The sequence below is a fragment of the Carassius gibelio genome, chromosome B10, assembly GCF_023724105.1.
Source record: "Carassius gibelio isolate Cgi1373 ecotype wild population from Czech Republic chromosome B10, carGib1.2-hapl.c, whole genome shotgun sequence".
Lineage (NCBI taxonomy): Eukaryota > Metazoa > Chordata > Actinopteri > Cypriniformes > Cyprinidae > Carassius > Carassius gibelio.
In genome coordinates this window covers 12,541,613-12,562,744 of record NC_068405.1, presented here as the reverse complement: position 1 = coordinate 12,562,744, position 21,132 = coordinate 12,541,613, and the positions used below count along the sequence as shown (strand labels likewise).

The window sequence follows — 21,132 nt, the reverse complement described above, 5'->3', positions numbered from 1 at the left end:
TTATTTCATTTACAATTGGCTTTCTGTAGCTAGACTTTTTTGCTGTTTCACTCTATATACTGTTCTTCTGATACTGAAATTCTGGGTCAATACCTCTTCCAGGGCCAGGTTTCATAATCCAGGTGCAATGCTAACATCTTTTCAAAATGACAAAAGTGAAACGTTGCTTAACGCAGGATTAAAAGTGGCCTTAATCCAGGGTTTAAAAAACAGATGTTAAACCAGTGTTAAGCTCATAAGCGAATGTGAAAGTGTCCTGAATTATTTCTGACTCGTACCTGGGATTCTGTTGCTGGGACGGCCTGGATCAGGTTTGGGTTTTGGGGGAAGGCCATATGCGGCTATGAAAGCAAAAAAAAAAAGAAAAGTGATTATATGATGGAAAACACTCAGTTTGCATCTATTATGACCAGGAGCAAGTGTTTGCTTGTATTGACACAATGTTTGCTGATTTTTGACTCTTTCAGGTTCATTCGTTAATGTGTTTTTGGAGGTGATGATGATACTCACTCTGTCCTACTTTGAGAACCAGCTTCATCCCTCGCGTCACACAAACGCCTCCTCTCATGCTGTCGATCCCTTCTTTTGTACCGTCAGAGGTAGCTTTGGACAAAAGATGAAAAAACATAATTTCAGTGTCAAGGTTCTATCAGCATTTCCATTGGTGTGAAAAGATGGCTCACTGGAACTCTGAGTAAGCAATAAAACACTGGTTTATGACTCTTCATTACTTCACAGCAATGTGCAGCCACTCACTCATATAAAGGAGAAGCAAGCATAACTGTGTAACCGCCAGTTTTTATGAATACAGAACACACTGGTGTCCTATTACTTTTTTATTAATTTATCAGAAGCAAACATCCATATTCTTGTTGTGACAACTATGAGACGTTCTTGATAGACTAATATAACATAACCTAGCATGAAATGTAGAGGTTCTTTTAAAAAAAATCACATTTCTGTATCCCCTTAAAACAGTGAATTCAGCAGGTCTCATCCATCAAACCATTCAAATTATACAGTATATTTTTTTATAAAGTCTGTTCAAGTGACACATTGTTTACACATTGTTTCAAAATAGCTTTTCAGACTGGATTACTATATCATGAATGTATTATAATTGAGATGTAAAATGGTAAGTCCAAAATATTGTACTACAAGATAATTTTCTTTTAAAGTTCCTCCATGATTTATAACTAAAAGTGGTCATAAAAAAAAAAAAATCTCAAGCTCAACCTTAATAAACAACCCTGTTTATGATATTTGTTTAATATTTATTTTTTGTAGAGGGTTAGATTCCCTGGCAACACATGATAGGTAAAAATTGATAGACTGAATGCACTGTAAGTCGCTTTGGATAAAAGTGTCTGCTAAATGCATAAATTTAATTTAACATTTTTAATGCCTGATTATACAAAACAAAATCTCACAAATCAGGGAAAGTCCCATTTTTTTGCAACAGGGTTGGAAGCTTCACAAATCTTATAAAGTTGAACAGCAAATAAACAGCTCATGTTATATTTAGTCTGACCTCCTGCATCTTCTGAAGGCTCAGAGCTGCTTTCACTCACCATTTGTTGAAAACTGACTTCATGTAATGAATGTCATGCCCTTTTTTTACCGAGTTGTTTACTTTCTAATTAATTTACGTGAAATGTCAGTTTAATGAAGTTCGGTTTTCTATGAGTTTAATTCGGTCATTATCACTTTTGTTGCAAAATATTTAAGTAAACCTTATGGTAGCCAATTAATTAAAAACGTTAACTGAACGAACTGCATTAAATGCTGAGAGATTAATCAAATCAATTAAAATAGATTAAAAATCTATTCATTAAATGTTTGCAGAGAAAAAAAAACTCGATGATCGTTACAGTAAATCATTAAACAGACAAACACAAAAAGTTGCTTTGGAAGTCGACGTGTTTGTTATATTTCCACGTCAATGAACACATTTCTTTGAGTTTGTCATTGCGACAGAGGTGGTCGTCCACACAAGATGTGTTCCTGTATTCCAGCGCTCTTTCTAGCATTGCTTCTTGCCTCTCTCCAGGCTGCTTTGTATATAGGAAACTGTCTCTCAGGAATAACAGAGACTCGACCGCAACTATGTTGCCTTTTAACCATGTATACAATCACCCCTCAGTGCACACACACAGCCTCTGAAACACACAGTCATTGCATCTTCCAGCCTTCACGTTACTAAATATTTCATAGGTGAGGCGCCTCTCTGCAAAACTTGGTACTTTATCCATGTAAGTCTGAATAACTCAGCATCCAGGCACTGAATACTGCATTCAAACAATGTTCGACCTCCATCCCCATGGTACAAAGTGCTTCATCTTCAAACTTATTTTCCTTTCCAAATATAAGAGGCAGTTCATGAGGACGATATTGAATTCCTCATTGCAGAAACACTTTGTATTCGATCCATTCAATATTTTATTGAACCCCTCAATGATGCACCGTAGCTAATCTGCAGCGCTCTGAAACCACGCCACGCACATTACAAAGACTTTTCCCATTCAAAATATCTCGATTATTACGTTCTTAGGAAAACATTACGGCAGACGGCCGAGGAGCACATGACGACGAGGGGTGCCAGCAAACATGCAATAGCTTTTCTGCTGGAGGGTAACAGTTTTATTTTTACGTGGAGCTTGATAACAAGGAGCTGAGGCTGGGCTCCGTATTTGCCGGTTGGCTAATGAATTTGAAGTTTATCTTCAAAGCACTTTTGTGCAATGACGTCTGCCACAGATTTAGGATATTTTCTGAATTCAATACAAATTAAGCTCTATCGACAGCATCCGTGACAAGCTTTCAGTTACCGCCCAAATTCAATTAGAGAGAAATACAAAAATAAATGAACTGTGTTTATGACAATGCACTTGCAATGATAGCCCAAAATCTACCTTCTCTATAAAAATGTGTTTGTTTTGAACTATAAAGTATCGAAATACTCCTTTTAAATGAAGCAAGGCTGATGAACCTCTTGATGTGTGTTACTGTCTGTAAAATAATAATAAAAAAATCTTATGCTCAACAAGTGTGCATTTACTTGCTCAAAAATACAGTAAATACTAATATTGTGAATCATCACAAAAAAAAAAGTTTTCTACGTGACTTTATTTTAAAATGAAACTTATTCCTGTGATACAAAGCTGAATTTTCCACACCATTTCTCCAGTCTTCAGTGTCCTTTTGTAACATTAGAAATGCCTTTACTGTCACGTTTTGATGAACTGAATGCATCGGAGATGAATAGAAACATGAATTATTAAAAAAGATTGTTGTTGTTATATTTGAATCTGGTAGAACGCCTTGCCCCAAAGACCTCCATTATAAGTGCACTACTGAAAACACAATGATTTTCTGTGGCAATCGACAGCATGACACAGGTGCTGTCCGTGAAGCTCAACTTTAAATTAAACCCAGAAAACTTCTTTAAAATTCATGAATTTCAAAACTTTGCGATTCGCCTCAAAAAAGGTCAAAAACATAACAAATTTATGTTAAAATCAAGAACAATGAAACCCTTGGATTTCATCCAAAGAGCCTCTTACATTAAAGCCAAATATTACATTTACCCAAAACTGACTTAAATAAAGAATAATCTTTAGAGAATACACTCAACATATAAAAGATTCACCCCCTCACATGTAAACACACAGAAATACACACACTCATGGAGCGAATCCAAAAACATAACCTTCTCAGTGCTCACGGCAGTCATTAGTCAACACACTGGAGGTGTAGAGAAAAAAAAAGATTCATCACCTAATGACTCTTATTGTGTTCCTCACCTCCCTCGCTCTCTCTTTTCTCCCTCTGGGGATGCAGAGATGTTGAGTAAAGGTGTAAAAGCTGAACTTGATCAGCAGAGAGAGGAACAGAGAGTTACCTAGGGTTGTCATGATACCAAAATGTCAGCAGTCGAGGTTTCATGATTCTTGATGCCAATTTTGATACCACATCAAAAAAACGAATATGCTAATGAACAAAACACCTTACTCAGAAAGCAAAATAAATATAGAATTATTAGCAAATTAAATGAAAAGGCTTGCAGCCTTTACCTATTTATTAATTAAACGATTACTTCACTTCCAAATGAAACATTCCTGATGATTTACTCAGCCCTATGTCATCCAAGATGTTCATGTCTTTCTTGCTTCAGTTTCTTCAGAAACTAAGGTTTTTGAGGAAAACATTCCAGGATTTTTCTCTATAGTGGACTTCGGTGGGACCCAAATTGCAGATTTCACACATTGTGTAATTACGAAAATAAATTGGAAAGGTCATACGCAGTTAGTTCTTCATCTGTGTACTCCGGTTTAAAAAGGTATGGTAGGGTGAAAAATCGATCTCATTTTATCCTCCAACTTTAAAATCATCCGACATCATTCTTTTACCTTTTGTTGGCAAAGGACATCTGATTTTCTTTACTTATGCCTACATCACGCGTGACCTTTCCAATGTTACTACGTAATGCATGAGGTTGAGCAAGTGCAAGATAAGCATTTGCGTTTTTTTAGAAAATGACAGACCATTTTGCTAGATAATGCCCTTATTATTATGTAGAGCCCTTTAAAGCTGCACTGAAACTGCAATTTGGACCATTGGGCCCCACTGAAGTCCACTACACTGAGAAAAATCTTAGAATGTCTTCATTTTCTTCAATTTCTTTTTGACTGAAGAAAGAAAGACATGAACATCTTGGATGAGATGGTGGTGATGAGTAAATTATCAGGAAATGTATATATCAGGAAACATATAGAAATAAGCAATAGAAAAAAAAACAAAAGAACAAATATAGAAATGAATAAGTGTTTTTGATGTTTTTCAGATCTCTATCAGCAGTATCATGTTCAAGTAATTATCTAGAAATTACAAAAACAGACAAATAAATAAATTAAATATATAACCAAAATATGTTCATGTTGACTAATTTATTCGATTTGTATATGGATTTATATTTTATTCATACATACATTTTTATTTTACAAAAAATTGGAATGTGAGCATCTGAAAGCAACTGTAAAACTGAGCTATAAATACATTGAGTTTGCCGCAGTTTATCATTGACTTTGTACGAAGTACCTGTATTTCTGACATCCCTAGAAGGAACTACGAGGGAAAAAAAATAAAAAGAGGAAGAGGGTGAGCGGAAAGGTGAGTGGGCGTAGAAAAACAGAAGTCTGGAAGGTTCTTATGATGGTTGTGGCAGACAAGAGGCCGTGGGTTTAAAAGGAAGATGAAAAGCAGACATGACACACACACACTGCAGTGCAGACTTTACAGTCTACATGTTCACTCGAGCAGTCGAAAAGAAGAGAGAGAACAACGGATGACTTCGGTAATTGAGACGATGATCTGCGGTGATGTACAGAAAAGCGTGTCTGGAACTGAGATGAAGGAAAAAAACATTTTGAAATGACCCACATACTGACCCGTTCCGCCCCTCTCCCAAAATTCCTCAGCCCCCTACACAACCCCCACCTGAGAAAAGGGGATTGACCCACGATGGGAGCAGCAACAGCTCGAAAAGATGGTTTTAACCCCTGACAAATAAGGCCAGTGGCCAAGTCAACCTTTTCAGCCCGCTAGGAATTAGCACAATCTGTTTGGGCTGCAGAAACCCAGAGTAATTTTCCTAAGTAAAGCTCAAGTTCCTGCTGGCAAGAGGGCCTCCATGACCTCATTATCCTGCAGCTGTGCCAGGGCAGGCCTAAAGGGGGCAGCACGCAATCTGAGACACACTGTGGGTGTGTGAGAGATTATGTGAGAACACATTCTTCCAGTGACAGAACATATCTCAGACAAACCCAAGCCAGAGCGGCACTGTTCAAGGACACCTCGGGAAATCACTTTAAATGTAGCTCAGTGTAACATAGGGACATAGCAAATGATCTGAAAGTAAGGGAATCTCATTATGAACCTTTTAATTTGCCTTATGAATATTAATGAAGTGATGTAATATTGGCCACCTGATTTGCTGAAAGATACACGCATCACTGTAACAGTTTTTGAAGTTGTAAACAAAACAAAACTATTGGAGTATGTTTTACAAGACAATACTATTTCAGTTTTTAGGGTTTAGAGCTGTTTAATTCCAAAGTTTCGGAATTTCTGGTTCTGGAATTAACTCTAGAATCGATTCTTCACTGTTTCTTATTCTTTTTCGAATCTTTTTTTTTTTTTTTTTGAAAGATTGGAGTCGCTGTGACTTATTTTGCAAATCACATTTACTCACCATCAAATATTTGTAAAAAAAAATTTTTTAACAGATTCATTTAAACAAACCTTCTGAATGAACTGGTTTCTGGAAACGAATCTAACTTAGCACTATTCCCAAATGACTGAGAGTCTATTAAAGAGGAACTGATTCTCTTCAATGGAATTGATTCCAATTTAGGTAACTGATTCTTAATTCCCAACACTTTGGAATCGAGGAACCATTTCCAATGTAAAAGGAATCAAATCAAGTTTACAAAAAAAAAATTAAAAAATAAAGTTTACTAGCAATTTCAAAGTGAAAATATTTCTACATCACATTGTTTTCAGTGTTGCACTAAACATTGTAGGATTACCACTTACTGCTTGTTTGTCAGAAAGCCTTCTTTCCCTGAAACTGGGAACATAAACTTTTTTCCAAAGGTGAAAACCATATTGGACCTAAAACATCCTCTTCTGACTGTGGGAATGCAATGAACTTTGCAATAGAGTTCAGATGTTCTGGTTTTCGTGGCCTGCTGCTGTGATCTGTAACACATAAAGTCCTGTCATGCAGTGGATTGTGGTTAAACAAATCTCTTTCATCAGCCGGTACGCAGATGTGATGCACTAAGTGCGCGTGTTTATGAGGAACAGTTGTTCTATTGCTTCACTGAGCTGTGCAGTGATTGGATGAATAGCTTAAAAGGATAGTCCACCCAAAATCAAGATTCTGCCCTCATTAGGGCCTTTCACACCACGTAGTTCTAAGAACTTAGTTCCTAGAGAGCACTAGAGAATCAGTTTCTCCCTCTGGCTGTTTTCCTGCTTGCATTCGCACCAGCTACAGGAACTCTGAAGTGCCCGACATTTTTTCATGACAACTTGCAGTGCTACACATCATCTAAGCTGAGAAAACTGTAGACAAGCGGTAAATACCATTATCGCTGTTTTCCATGTCTGTGGAGTAAATGTTTACATGGCTTTTTAAAAATGCCAGCTGGCCGGTGTTTCGAGTGCATTTGACCAATCAGCGTACACTTACATCACTAATAGAAATTTTCAAGTGTTGAACATTCCTAGTGTTTCCGTGGCTCAAGTGGTAGAGCATTGTGTTAGCAGCACAAGGTTGTGGGTTCAATTCCCAGGGAACACATGTTTGGTAAAAAAATTTCGCCTGAATGTGCTGTAAGTCGCTTTGGATAAAAGTGTCTGCTAAATGCATAATATCATATATATATATATATATATATATATATATATATATATATATATATGGTGCGAACACACCAAAAAGTGGGTACTTCTACAATTAGTTCAGGTACTATGAAAATGTTTAATTTTATGGAATTTCCCCCCAAAAAGAAACAGTCATTTAGTTTTGGATCAACATAAGGGGAAGTAAATTATAACAATTTTTCATTTTGGGTAAGGTATCCCTTTAAGTGAGCACTTTGCTGAATGGTAACATGCTTTACCATGATGTCACTGAATGGACGTTACTGCTTTTAAAACCTCCTGGACAGTTTATACTTATGCATTCAGATATCATAATTATAATACCTAACAATTTTAGCTGGAAAAAACAACAACAACGATTCAGACAATATCATTTTAATTAAATCATTTTGTTGTTGTTGTTTTGTTTTTTGCTTTTCCACAATTCCACAAAACATATTGACTATTTATTAAAAAAAGCCCTTTAATATGTCCCTTCCCAACTTCCTGGTTGAATAGGAAACGTCAAAAAGAAAAACAGATAAACAAACAAACAAACTGCACTTGTCTAGCAATTTCATGGGGTGATTAATTAAGACCAATACCAATTTTCTTCCGCTGTGATTCTTTAATTAACGCCTCCAAGTCAAAGCTCAAAGAAAATCCCAAGTATCTCCAGTGGTAATAACAACATCGTGGCGACGTCCGTCATTCCGGCTCGTCCTGAAGGCAGCGTGAGACTGCCTGACACACGGCGTGAGTGACAGTCCAGTCCCTATGGAAACGGCTAAAATCCCTCAGCTGTAATCTTAAATGTCATCTTTGGTGAGCAATTGACAGGTATTAACAACTAATCCTGTCTGACATCCTCTCCCCACACACACACACACACACAGTGGGCTCTCCTGTTTTTTTTATGACTGACCCGTCCAGCAGCTAAGTGCAGAAATGTCCAGACAGCGCACAAAGCTGCGACCCCTGCGGTGCACAGGACTGAACGGCGACAGGGACACAACTCAGACTCTTCTACTATCACAACAACAAAATACCAAACTACTTCTTTAACAAGGTCATAAACTCACAGCCAGAGCAATAAATCCAGCCACAACTAATGAAAGAAGACATAACTCCCTCCTAGTTAACTGTGCTGTCCAGGCCTGCTGCTCCCTGCAGCTCAGACGAGAGACACTTCGGTGGCACAGGTTCTGTAAATTTGGTTCAATAATTACAGGAAGTAGTCAAAAATTCAAGTGAATCCATGCATTTTGTACATTCAGGACTGCTGTTAATGGATATTTTCATGAGGTAACATTAAGAATTAATGATCTAAACGGGCATAGATAATAAAGAGAGATTGGTGGTGGGGGGGGGGGGGGGGGGGGGGTTGGGGGGCTCGAGATGAGATGAGTAAAAGATAGAACATTATGTTGGAGTGAAGAACAGTGGATGAGAAAGGTGAGAGGCCACAGTCTAATTTAAGAGAGTTTAATATAAGGGAAAAGAAAGAGAGGTAAGTGAAGAATGTCCAAGTCATATTTCACCCTAATAATAAAAGAAATAAGGACTATTAAGATTTGGTGAAAATTCTCATCATTCAGATGTTATTAAGTTTTGTATGGAAGGCATATTCTGCTTAAATAAATAAGACAGGAAGTGATAAAACATACACATTTGTTATGTTAATATTATTTCCTGATAACATTAATAATACGTATATTTAAATAATACAATTAATAAAAATATTTCATATTATTAATATTGAAAATAAGCAGTTTATTTTCACACTTCTATATTAATATGAACTATATACTATTTGTATTATTAAGGATTGTGACATTATTTTAATTTGTTTTATAATAATAACAATAAGAAATAAATGAATAACTAAAGATACTTGTTCTAAGAAACGTATTATTTTAATAAGGCTTTTAAATATTATTTACAGTTGGAAGTATTTATACATGATTAATCCGTGGCAACTTTTTTAATGCAAAACATTTTAATGGTCTCGAACATAAAATTAATTAATATTAATACATTTAAAAAAAAATATGAAAATTGCAATTTCTCATTTCTTTTTTTTTTTGGAAGGCCAGACAAGACGTGGATATGCTCTTGACATGTTTCTCCAAGCTACAGAGAAGTAAAGCGAGAGCGGGAATGACTCCGAGGAACAATCCGAGTGAAACAAGACTGAGATGGTAAAGGTTTTTCTAGGTCATGTTCATGTCAATAATTCGGAGGAGCTGGAGAGATGAGGACGACAAGAGGAAAGGCAGAAAACAGATCTACTGTCGCACTTTTAAACAGCTTTTAAAGCGCAAGCACACCTGTCAATCACACACCGTCAGCAGCAGAACCTGCACACACTACCTGTCTAACATCAATGCCGCGTTTATACACACACACCCTCACACTTTCAGACAAAACCCACGCAGCGAGCGAACTCAAACTGCATATTCAGCAGTGTGAAATCTCTGTCCCCATGTTGGAGGTGAGTATATGATGCATGTTTGAAGAGGTGTGGAGAGGCATTAACAAACTCAACCCATTATTGCGCCGCGCTTCCTCCTCCCTCATCCAAATCCCAGTGCGGCCCCACCACCAAAACCCTGTCCCACAAAGAGCCCAGATAAAGACACATTATTGAGAATCAGCCTGCTGAAATAACGCGCTCTGACATCTGAGTCAGCCCGCAGCCAGCAGCGTGGAGGTGGGGGCGCGCAGAACAGTTATAAAGGACGGAGATGGGAGAAGGAGAGAGAGAGAAACTCTATGAACTCTGCGCTGATGAGGTACCGCAGTAGACATCGCAGATCTCCACGGATCTGCCCACAGCTTGATGCGGACTAAAGTGCTATACATTAACATCATGAAATATGCATATTTTAGACAGCAGCAGTCCTTATTCATTGCCATCCGACAGAAAACATGGTTCTGAAAGCGTATTTATAATTAATGAAAGCATCATCCCCATTGGCAAAAAATCTTTTTTTCAAGGTTGATATTTCCACTAAATCTGGCTGATGTGTGAAAATTATTTTAAACATCATAAACCGGAGGAAAACCTGTAATCTCCTTGGGAAAAAAAAAAAAAAACGGATAATTTATTCAGTTTTTTTAGGCATTGCACTCCATTTGACTCAAATAAAAAGTGTAATATGAGACATTTCAAAAACAAACCTTGAAACTTCCATATGCATGATAAAACAGACTGTGACAGTTTCTGTACTCTGCTGTCTTTAGAAAGATGTGCGTGTGTCTATATACTTATCAGATGTATATTAAGCACTCCAACTCTGAATTAATTACAGTTCTTGCCCACAAACGTCTGTGATTAATTCAGCTTAAATCTGCTTTACATTCCAACCGCATTCAAACTTTTCTTTGGAGATAATATCAGCTTTGAGTGCGTCTTCTATTTTTGGTCTTTAGAAACTTTCAAATACATTATTGTTCAAAACTTTGTGGTCAGAAAAAAAAAAGAAAAGAAATTAAAACCTTTATTCAGCAAGGCTGCATTAACAATCTACAGTGACAGTAAAGAGTTTTACATTGCTTCTACTTTAAATAAATGCTGTTCTTCTGAACTTTCACTCATCAAAGTATCCTGAAGAACAAAAAAACTATTACGTTTTCCACAAAGCACACAACTGTTTTCAAAATTCATAATATACAGAACATTTTCTTGAGCAGCAAATCCGCATATTAGCATGATTTCTGAAGGATCACATGATAATGATGCTGACACGTTGTTGAATGCTTGAATCTGATTGGCTGACAAAGGTTTTAAGGTTTGCAATTATTTTCAGAGAAACACACTAAAGTAGTTCCAGACTTGCTTACTTACGAAGGAACTTACAGCCTACATCAAATAGAAAAAGAACGAAAACCCACAAAGACAGCGATCAAGCAAATAACAGATTAAAAATCCAAAGAAATTCCATGTTTTTGCCACAAAGATAATAAATGAGGTAATATACCACTGTTCTTGAAACAGATTAACTTAAACTTTAGCTATAAGTAGAGATGCTGTTACCGAACCCTGTTAATAGGACTGGACTGTCTCTAATAACTTCATTATTAATTGCGTATGCCTTTATTGCTAGGTCTAAAATGACGTATTGATATTAGGACATGTTGGATGAGATGCATAAGAAACGAATCCTACTGACAAAAGCATTTTAAGGACAAAAACTTGACAAATGTGCTGAAATGCAACATCTGAACAATATTTGAGGTGTGGTTACCATAGTATAAGCAGAATAATTGACTCTGGTCTATTGAGCTATTAGAAAATAACTTCACATTGTGGCCGCATCACCACTATGGGTGTGCATTATTTTTCTAATAATTCAACGGCTCGTTGTCAGTTATTCCTTACATATACACTCACATTGACAAGAAAAAGTCGAAACTCTGAAAAACAGTTACAATTTTTTTACATAAATTCACAATGGAAGATATGAAGTTTAATTACAAGAAATAAAGTGTCAGTTAGGAGATAAAATTTGGCAACTGTGTGACAAAATATCACACTGTGAGATGGAAATCACTGAGGAAATGCTTTTATATCAGATACAATGATGACTCGCCAAGTATTTGCAGTATTTGCATAATGAATTGAAACTGGGATTCTTTCTCACATTTAGCCATCTGAAACTGGAATACATGTGTTTTATTCATAGCATGTGTGTGCTGAATGCCGTAGCGCTAAAGCACCTCTGATGTGGAATTAAATTTATGCCTTGTGAGCAATGTTATTTTTTTCTTCTGGAAATGCAAATCTAGTTATTTTAGTGTCACGTTGTTGTATACTCCAAATATTCTTAAAAAGAAACAATGGAGATCTCTTTATTAGCATACATCCTCCATCTCCACATTCCCTGAGATTGCATCGAGGCACTGATCTCAAAGCTTGAGTTTTTCAGCACTGGCTCAGGTTCACCTGCAGTGCTTCCCTGTATTTTGGCACAATGCAGCCTTCACTCCATTTTAACAAGATGCCAAGTCCCTGCTGGTCAACAATGGCCCACAGCATGATGCTACACAAGCAAACTTCACTGCAGGAATGGGGTTTTAAGGTGTGGGCAGCGTGAGCTCTGCACCTTTGAATTCTGTTCAAAAGCTTTACCTTGGTCTCATCTGACCACAATATCTTTCCTAGGTCTGCAATACATTTTTTTTCTCTCTCCCAACATGGTTCTTTCTGAGTAATGGCTTCTTTTGTACCACCACCCCATGTAGGCCAGAGCTCTTGATATGATTGACTTTATATTTTATTCTTGCTTATTGAACTCTGTGGCTTCTTCAAAGCAACTGTTGGCCTTTCGCTATAAAGCTCTGAAGAACAAGGTTTCTGCTGGCTGGCTGGTGTGATATAGGTTGTACTTCTTGATAACAGAACGAACAATGGCTATTAGGATATCCATCTGTAATTCAGGCAAGATGAGAATGTATTTAAAATAGCAACTTGTACACTATATGGCAAGTCTTCTAAAACCTTCCATGCCTTCAGATTTGGAATATAGTGCATAAATTGTATCTACTACATTTATGGAGATTTTTTAGAGCACTGGCTCCTCTCAGTCATTGTCCATCTCATTTCCTGGTCAATAAAGAGGAAATTCAAATGGATTGGATCCATGAATACAAATACAAAGGTGCTGTTTGTCAGAGGAGGGCTGTCTCTTTCTCTGTCTCACTTCCTCTGTGGTAATTATCTTAATAGGTTGACTAATAGCACCTCTCAGAAGTGTGTCAATGGTCTGGGAGGGATGGAATGGATGGGATGTGGAAATAGAACCTGACAACACACACAAGACCCTGTGAATCTCCGTCTAAACCAAACCCAAGAGAGCCCAAATGAGCTGTCCTGATAAGGTCAGAAGTCATTAAATCTCACCTTGTGTTTAGACCACAACAATATGCCTGAAAGAATAACGTATCAGAAACATCTTGTTTTCAGACAACGTACTGCAGTCTGGAAATGATGCTCCTCGAGTGTTGTTCCAGTCATTATTTTTAAGTAGGAGGTGGAAAAATTCAGAGTTTCAGGCTGTGTGGAACATAGCATAAGAATAAACAAGTTAAAAAACATCTGCCAGAGCAGTGCATTTTCTTAACAACTTATGCAGTGTTGCTTCCGATGTGAATTTGTCTTGTTTTCATTTATTATTTTCTCTAAATTGCTTGATATTTGTACTTAAAAACAAGCCAAAAAAGACTAATTAATATTTCACTGAGAAGGCTTTCTTTGCACTGTATGTGAGTAGTTGTTTTCATACAGACTGTGTTAGGCATTGACAACTGTATTTAGAAAACAGGCAAAATACTAAAATGATCTGTTCACACAACACTTTACAAAAGCGGATCAGTTAGAACAAATAACCAAAAATCAGGCTTTCTTGTTACCTTTTCTTTTCTCATGATAGCTGTAAATATCACCTGTAACCACAGTGACTGAAGTCAATATAAAATATGATTTTATTTTATTGACTGTGTTTTTAAAAATGTAAGAGACAGAATCTGGTTGTCACTCATTTTAACAGTGAAGGTACCGTTAAAAGTCTGGGGTCAGTAAGTTTTATTTTTGAGAGAAATCTAAACTTTTATTTGCCGAGGATACATTAAATTGATCAAAATGAAAGAGGTTTCTAATGTTCCGTTTAAGAAATTCTTAAGAAAACTTTGTTTAAAATAAGACAAACATCTGTATTGTGCTGCTGTGTGAGTGCAGTCAGTGTGTGTGTTTATGTTCAATATCATTTCCATTTCTACTCTTCATCTTCATAACCATCCGATTTCTGCATTCTCTTTCTCTCCATCCGTCCCTCAATCCCTTCATCTCCTCTCTCCCAGTCTCTAGTGAACAGCTGGTGAGGAGAATTCCCACAATCCCTCACACCGTAATCTCCCTCCCTCTGCTCAAGCGTCCATCCATCAAAAGAGCCTTTATTCATCCCTGCTTCTGCTGCTGTGTGTGTGTGTGTGTGTGTGTGTGTGATGGGTTATGTCTGATGCCACTGTGTGCATTATACCTAGCTGTGTAGAAAGTTTAGTAAGATAAAAATCTAATTAAATGAAATAAACACACTAGCCACAGTGTCCGCAGGGTTTTTATGAAGATCATATGTTTGTAAGACTCACTTTGAATGGTTCTACATTTTCACAAGGTCTGGTTTGGGTTTGTTTGTGTGTTTTTTATGTACATGTGTGTTTTTGTGTACTTAATGACTTTAAGCGTAGCTGCAGATGCCAGAAGGTTAATGAATCACTGTGTTAAACCGTCTATATCCCATTAACCTGAGACCTACAGCGTGATCTTTATCAGGAGAATATTAGCACACACACACACACACAGATCACTCAGATCAAGCCAACACATGTAGAAATCGAAATAGAGCTGGGAATTCAAACGGACACATTCACAGGGATAAACACAGACCCTAGACTGTGACACACACACACGTTTACACACCAACCGTAGTGTGGCACGGGGCTCTGATTGCTGACCTAGTTCGGGAGGGACCTGTCACTACTCATAGCCATCAGACGACAAACTCACTGGCTCAGCATGGCAGACACACACACAAAAACACACAACCACAAACACTGAACTTTGGAACTCAGAGAGCAGCGGCATCTGTGTGAAATTAAATAGTACGCTTTTAATTTTGACATGGCTTCCAACTGTGCAGCAAGGTATGCTAAAGGTTGCCGCTAAAATACGTAATATGTACTGGTATGTGTTAAAGTGTGCGGAACCTTATTTCTACATTGCAATTAATATGGGGCACCAAATGTTTTGGGTTGCGAGATGGCACCCGAGTATTAACAACATATATGTTTTTTTTTTTTTTGTGTTAAGGATTAGTGCTCGGCTTAGGGTTACCTGCATGTAATTATGCATAATTTATTGTTCTTATAATAGTAAGTACATGTAACATGTGTAACAAGGACACCTTTAAATAAAGTGTTACCTTGTTACTTAATTATACATTTATCATCAAAAAATAAAAATACAAATAAAAAATATTAAAATACATTAAATGGGTGAAATGATAAAAAAATGACCGTAAACCAAAATATTATTAGCATCTAAAATTCTAATCTAAAAAAAATGTTTTACAAAATAAATCTAATTCATAAATTGTATAATAAATTTAAATCAAAATCTTGTGTTAAATCTAAATGTAAGTTTAACTCTTAGATTCAAATTAGTCTTAAATCTAAATCTTAATGCAAGAACAAATCTAGAATAATCTTAAAAATCTAAATCATAAATTTAAATGCAAATTTAAAATCTGAAACCTAAACTAAAACCTTAAGTGATAAATCTAAATGTAACCTGAATCTTAAAAGAAAGAAAAAAAATCTGTATTCAAATGGTAAATTTGAGTCTTAAATTAATCTAAGAATAACTTAAATCTTACATTTAATCTTATTTCAATTTTATTCAAATCTTAATTCAAAAATTCTTAAATGTTAAAAATAAATGTACAACTACAAATCCAAAATAATCTACATTTTAATTATTAATTACATTTTAATTACATTTTTAAATCTAAATATTAGTTTTAAATGTTAAAATCTAAATGTAAAATTTTAAATCTGAATCTTAAATCTATGTATAAATTTATTTCTTAAATCTAAATGTAAATGGTGTTGCTCACTTGCAGATAATGTGCTTTCATTGATTATAATGGAAGTGTTCTCATTTTAGTGCATCGTGCCACTCATTTGTACACACACACATGCGCCATTTAGGGTGGGAGTAAGGTTCATCTCTAATATTTCAGTTTAACCTTGATAAATAAACCAACAAGACCTTTTCAATAATTAACAGCCCTTACCACAAGTCTAATCCAGTGTGACACACACACACACACACACACACACACATGCAAGCTCTGATGCTCTGAAGTCGAAATATCAACGAGTAGCTGTAAAACAGGCAAACAAAGCCGTACATGTAAGTCCACGGTAATACACTTTTAATTTGACCATTAACTCAGACAGTGATGCAACGAGGCAAGCGCTCACACTACTATTGTGAATTATTGACTATGGGAGAATGTGCTTTGGAGAATATGATGGTAAAGGGGAGGTTTTAGAGAGGGATTCTAATGCAGTGGGTTTTTTGAGCGCTTTTTAGGGTAAAGTGCTCCCCTGGGAACTCAGTTAGCGCCCAGTGATCAAAGTTTTGACAAAAGCGCTCGGAGCGTTTGATACACTCTGATACACACTCAGCTGGGAGAAGATCTCGGCTTCAAACGGTGCAGATCACAGGGGAAACAAGCACCAGCTAAAAGCATCACTCGCAGCCTCACACAACAGGACGAAACCACAAAAACCTACACTAATAAGCGGTGCTTTTATCCTATATTAAAACACATAAACGGTTTACATCCGTGATTTATGACAGTGCAGACACAGTACTTGGATATTTGGGAAGGGAAATGCACAGTGTGTGTATGTGTGTGTGTTTGCCATTGGTCGGGCTGTTGTGTCTAGCTGCTCTTAAATGCCCTTGAGTCTCACAGGCCCATTACAGCCAATTAAGATCCACATAATCACAAGCGTGTGCAAAACTGCACTGCACCCGACGCTCTGTCTTTCTCTTTCTCATTACAGGCATATTGTAGAAATTAACAACTGCCAACTTAGGTTAATTAAAAGTGATTTCCCTGGGGAACAAACAGTAACGCACACATATTGGGTGTTTTATCGATGGATTCATCTTTTGGTGGAGCAACTATGAGGTAAATTTGACGGGGCAGAACCCCTGCGACTGGCACATGGTATTATTGCACTTGGGTAATTAGCAAATATTCCCTAAAAATGTTTGTCCTTTCAGATCATTTTTATAATGGAAATGATCACTTTATTTGCAATCTTAATTCTTGGACTTTAAACTCTATTTTTTATATTTAATAATATAAATCATGGGTCTCAAATTCATAATAACTGACGGCTTTATGTAGTATAAAGTCAGATCCCACCTTATATTAAGTGGCCTTAACTACTAATTACTTACATATAAATACATTATTATAGTAATTACAATAACTATGTAATAACTAGGTACTAACCCTGAACCTACCCCTAAACCTAACCCTACCCCAGGTATTTACCTTGTGTTACCAGAACTTTCTTAGATAAATACACTGTAAGTACACTATAAGTACATGTTAGTACACGTACTGTAAAATAAAGTGCAACCACCATTTGATACAATGCACTATTAACATTGTACATTGTTGTCAGTGATATTGTGGCAACATTTACAATTAATTTCCCTTTTTTTTTTTTTTTTACATTGTAAGGAATCGATTGAACTAAATTTGAGGGAACAAATTAGTACAACATGGCTATGATTTTACTTGAAATGAAGGAAACAAATTAAGACGTGGGAATATCTTTTCACTTTTTTATTTTTTTGAAAAATTGATTTGAGAGTTGGACGAGTGGATAAATTATTCGTAGCACTTTAATGAGGGCACAAGATAACACAACATGTGGGATGAATTTGGCTTGTGGGCAGATAGTTTAAGAACCGTTTTAATGGAGCACAAAAAGAAAAACAAGAAAGTGAAAATTAAAGATTATGAAACATGACCGGGCTTGAACCTGTGTTATCAACTTAAGCACCAAGGAAGATTATGCCTCGAACACGTGTTGCTAACTTTTGCATAGCAAGAACAGGTGGACCCAAACTACGGAAATGACTCCCTCAAATAAATGTTGTACTATATTGCGATATTGGTTAACTCACCTATGATGTAATAGTCTCGTAAGTTCTTGAATTCATGACCCCATAGGTTGGGCGAATACTCCTGGAACTTGATGGTAAACCTCATATCGCTGTTGGGTTTGTCACAGGTGAGCAACAGGTTCGGGGCGCCCATCACCTCACACCTGTCGGCCTGCTCTCGTGAGGACACCAGGTAGAGTTTATAAAACTCATACTCAGGAGGAGAGTTCGGCCCTGATGGACTCATGGCAGGGCAAACGAGGTCCAAACGATCCCCTATTTGAGGGTAGAGTATGTAGCCCCTCTCATCTCCAAACCTGTAGAATCAGAGAAAGAGAGACGAAGTTTGAGAAACGGCCATTTCCATGGAAACTGAGATTGACAGTTTGATATTTGCTTGCGTGTGCGTGCATATGAAACCGCAAGGCCTGTCTGAAGCTGAAACTGCCCTTTTGTTCATACATTTTTTACTCGAAATGTAAACATACATGCCCTTTGGTTCAGGAGCGTGTGTGAGAGGGCATATGTGTGGCTTTGCTTGCCAATGTGATGAAAATGAGCATATGTGGGGATAACGTTTTGCCTACAATAGTAAAACCCGAAATTGCTTGGATTGTGGGGACGAGTCAATGGCGAACCTGTATGACTTTCCTCAGTGAAAATCGTAATGATCTGATCTTATCTATATTGTTATTTCAATTTATGTGGTTCTGCATTGCACCTTGGTCCTGGAGGACCAACTTGGTCGTGACGTTTCACTGTACTTTATATGGTTGAAATGATAATAAAAGCCTACTTGACTTCTAATGAATGGAGACTATCAAGCTGCAAAAAGGACACAAAAAGTATCATAAAACTAATTCATGCAACTTGTGCACTCCATTCAAAGTCTTCTGAGGTCATACAACTGCTTTATGTGAGAAACTGAATGAAATTTCAAAGTCATTATTCATCCCTTCAGCAAGACGTTAACTGCTGTGTCCGGATCATTGAGTCAATGAACTTGAGACCTCGATCATTTTCATACCTGAATTAATCTTTCAGACCAGGGGCTGAATTTGGGAAAATCTTCTTAAAGACGTAAAGAATTGGCTATACATTTGTAAGAATGCTCTAATAGTAAGAGCAATTTTTGACAAATTCTTATGAAGATCTTAAATATGGTGGTTTTTGACAAAGACCTGCTGATCAACTCAATGAAAATAACCTCAAAGTGTCTTTTTATATGTAATTTATAATTTTGTTCTTAAGTTAGGATATAGAATAAAAATTAGCTGTTAAAAATAATTACTCTCTTAAGAATATTTTGGGAATGCGGCCCTGGCTGGTTAACCTGAATCAACAGATCCATTAGAAATGAACTCCAAAGAACAACACTATTACTTTCATGAACCTACTAAAGTAATGGAGAATTTTTATGGCACATTTTTGCTATTGTAGAGCTTGGCAACCTCAGTCTTCATTATTTTATTTTGTGTACTTTAGCGTCCCACAGAATAATGTCTTTCATATGGATCTGAAACTGAATTGAAATTTTTGGATGGTACAATCCTTTGATAAATACATAAATAAAACTTGGTATAAAACCAAGTAATCAATAAAAAACCAAAAAGTGTATGTGACGAGAGCAGATCCAAATATATGAACGCTTTCATAAAAACGTAACTGAGCAAAACAAACAATTATTCAGTATTTTATATTACATTCTCAGTCAAACCAAGGCCAGAGCTGAAACACAGCACTTAAAAGCTCCTATACCTTCATCCTCTTGAGGAAAGAAAGCTCTGGCATTTAGCAGACTGACATTTTAGCTCTATTCAGAGACAGAGTCTTGTTCTGGAGCTGAAAATTTACCTCACAAATAACACTACTGCAGATAGAAGGAATTTCCAGACCCCTCTATTCTCACGCTAAGTGTACAAAGCTTGACATTTCCATCAGGCTGAGACATCCATGCAAAACTCCAATTAACCACACCACAGTTTGTAAGACACCTTTGCACTGACAGAAAGGCTTCCTAGTCAGAAAAAAAAAAAAAAAAATTCAGAGCAAAAGCACCTGATCTGTGGATCAACACATATCTATTAACACTAGCTTGCTTTTTTCTTTTTATTTATTATATTATTTAAAATCCCATGCTATGTTTACTGTGTTAACCTAACTGAGACTTGTTATAGCACTTACATATCATTGCTCTTTCGTTGTTTTTGATTGCTTCAACCCTGTCGTCTTTTGATAAAAGCGTCTGCTAAATGAATTAATGTAAATGTAAATGTATTAACACACTTAGGTTAGGCCTCAATCAGCCATCTGTCACAGACGCGATGAAAGTCAATGTGATCTCTGCCTTTTCATTGGCTACGAACTTTTGGGATCCGACCGAGGGGAGAAATCGTAATCTGATAATCAGACACTTTAATTCATCAAAACAAAAACTCACTCATCACTGTTTGGTGAAAAACACACACTAGGCCTTCGGTGTTTACATTGTGCTTTGCATCAAAGGAAGCAATATACCAGAGCCTGTGAATTATGGCGACCACACACACACTCTTTGACCATATAAGATGATCTGGGTATATCAGACTGTCTGTATGTTTAGTTATTTATACAGACTTGTTTAATCCTTTTGTCTCTGATATATTTACCTAATTGTGTCTGATCGAAGACACGGGGGGTAATATGCCATTCTTTCCGGGTTAAACCGGATTGTGTGATTCTGTTTAGATAAAGGTTAGAGGTGGTCGACCTGATTACATACTGAGGCGTTGCGGGTTTCTGTGCTGGTTTGATGCTTTTCATTGGTGGGTTTGAATCCCAGGGCTCTTTTACACTTGCACTGCAGAGATGGAGTGACTTTGGGCCGCCCTTGAGTTTCTAAGGCCGTCGGAAGCTTTGAATCCAGACTCTGTTATTCCCCTTTCGCTCATCAACAAACCTCCACTTCA

General features: G+C 36.8%; 1 protein-coding gene across 1 annotated transcript in view; it reads right to left on the bottom strand.

Annotated features, from left to right (window-relative positions):
* Positions 1–21,132, bottom strand: part of efnb3a (ephrin-B3a) — a 39,421-nt gene that overhangs the window by 5,927 nt on the left and 12,362 nt on the right. The window contains exons 2-4 of the mRNA XM_052567924.1: positions 18,206–18,501; positions 511–603; positions 279–341 (exon numbers count right to left, since the gene is read on the bottom strand). Coding sequence (XP_052423884.1) covers positions 279–341; positions 511–603; positions 18,206–18,501 — 452 coding nt within the window. The remainder of the gene's footprint in view (positions 1–278; positions 342–510; positions 604–18,205; positions 18,502–21,132) is intronic.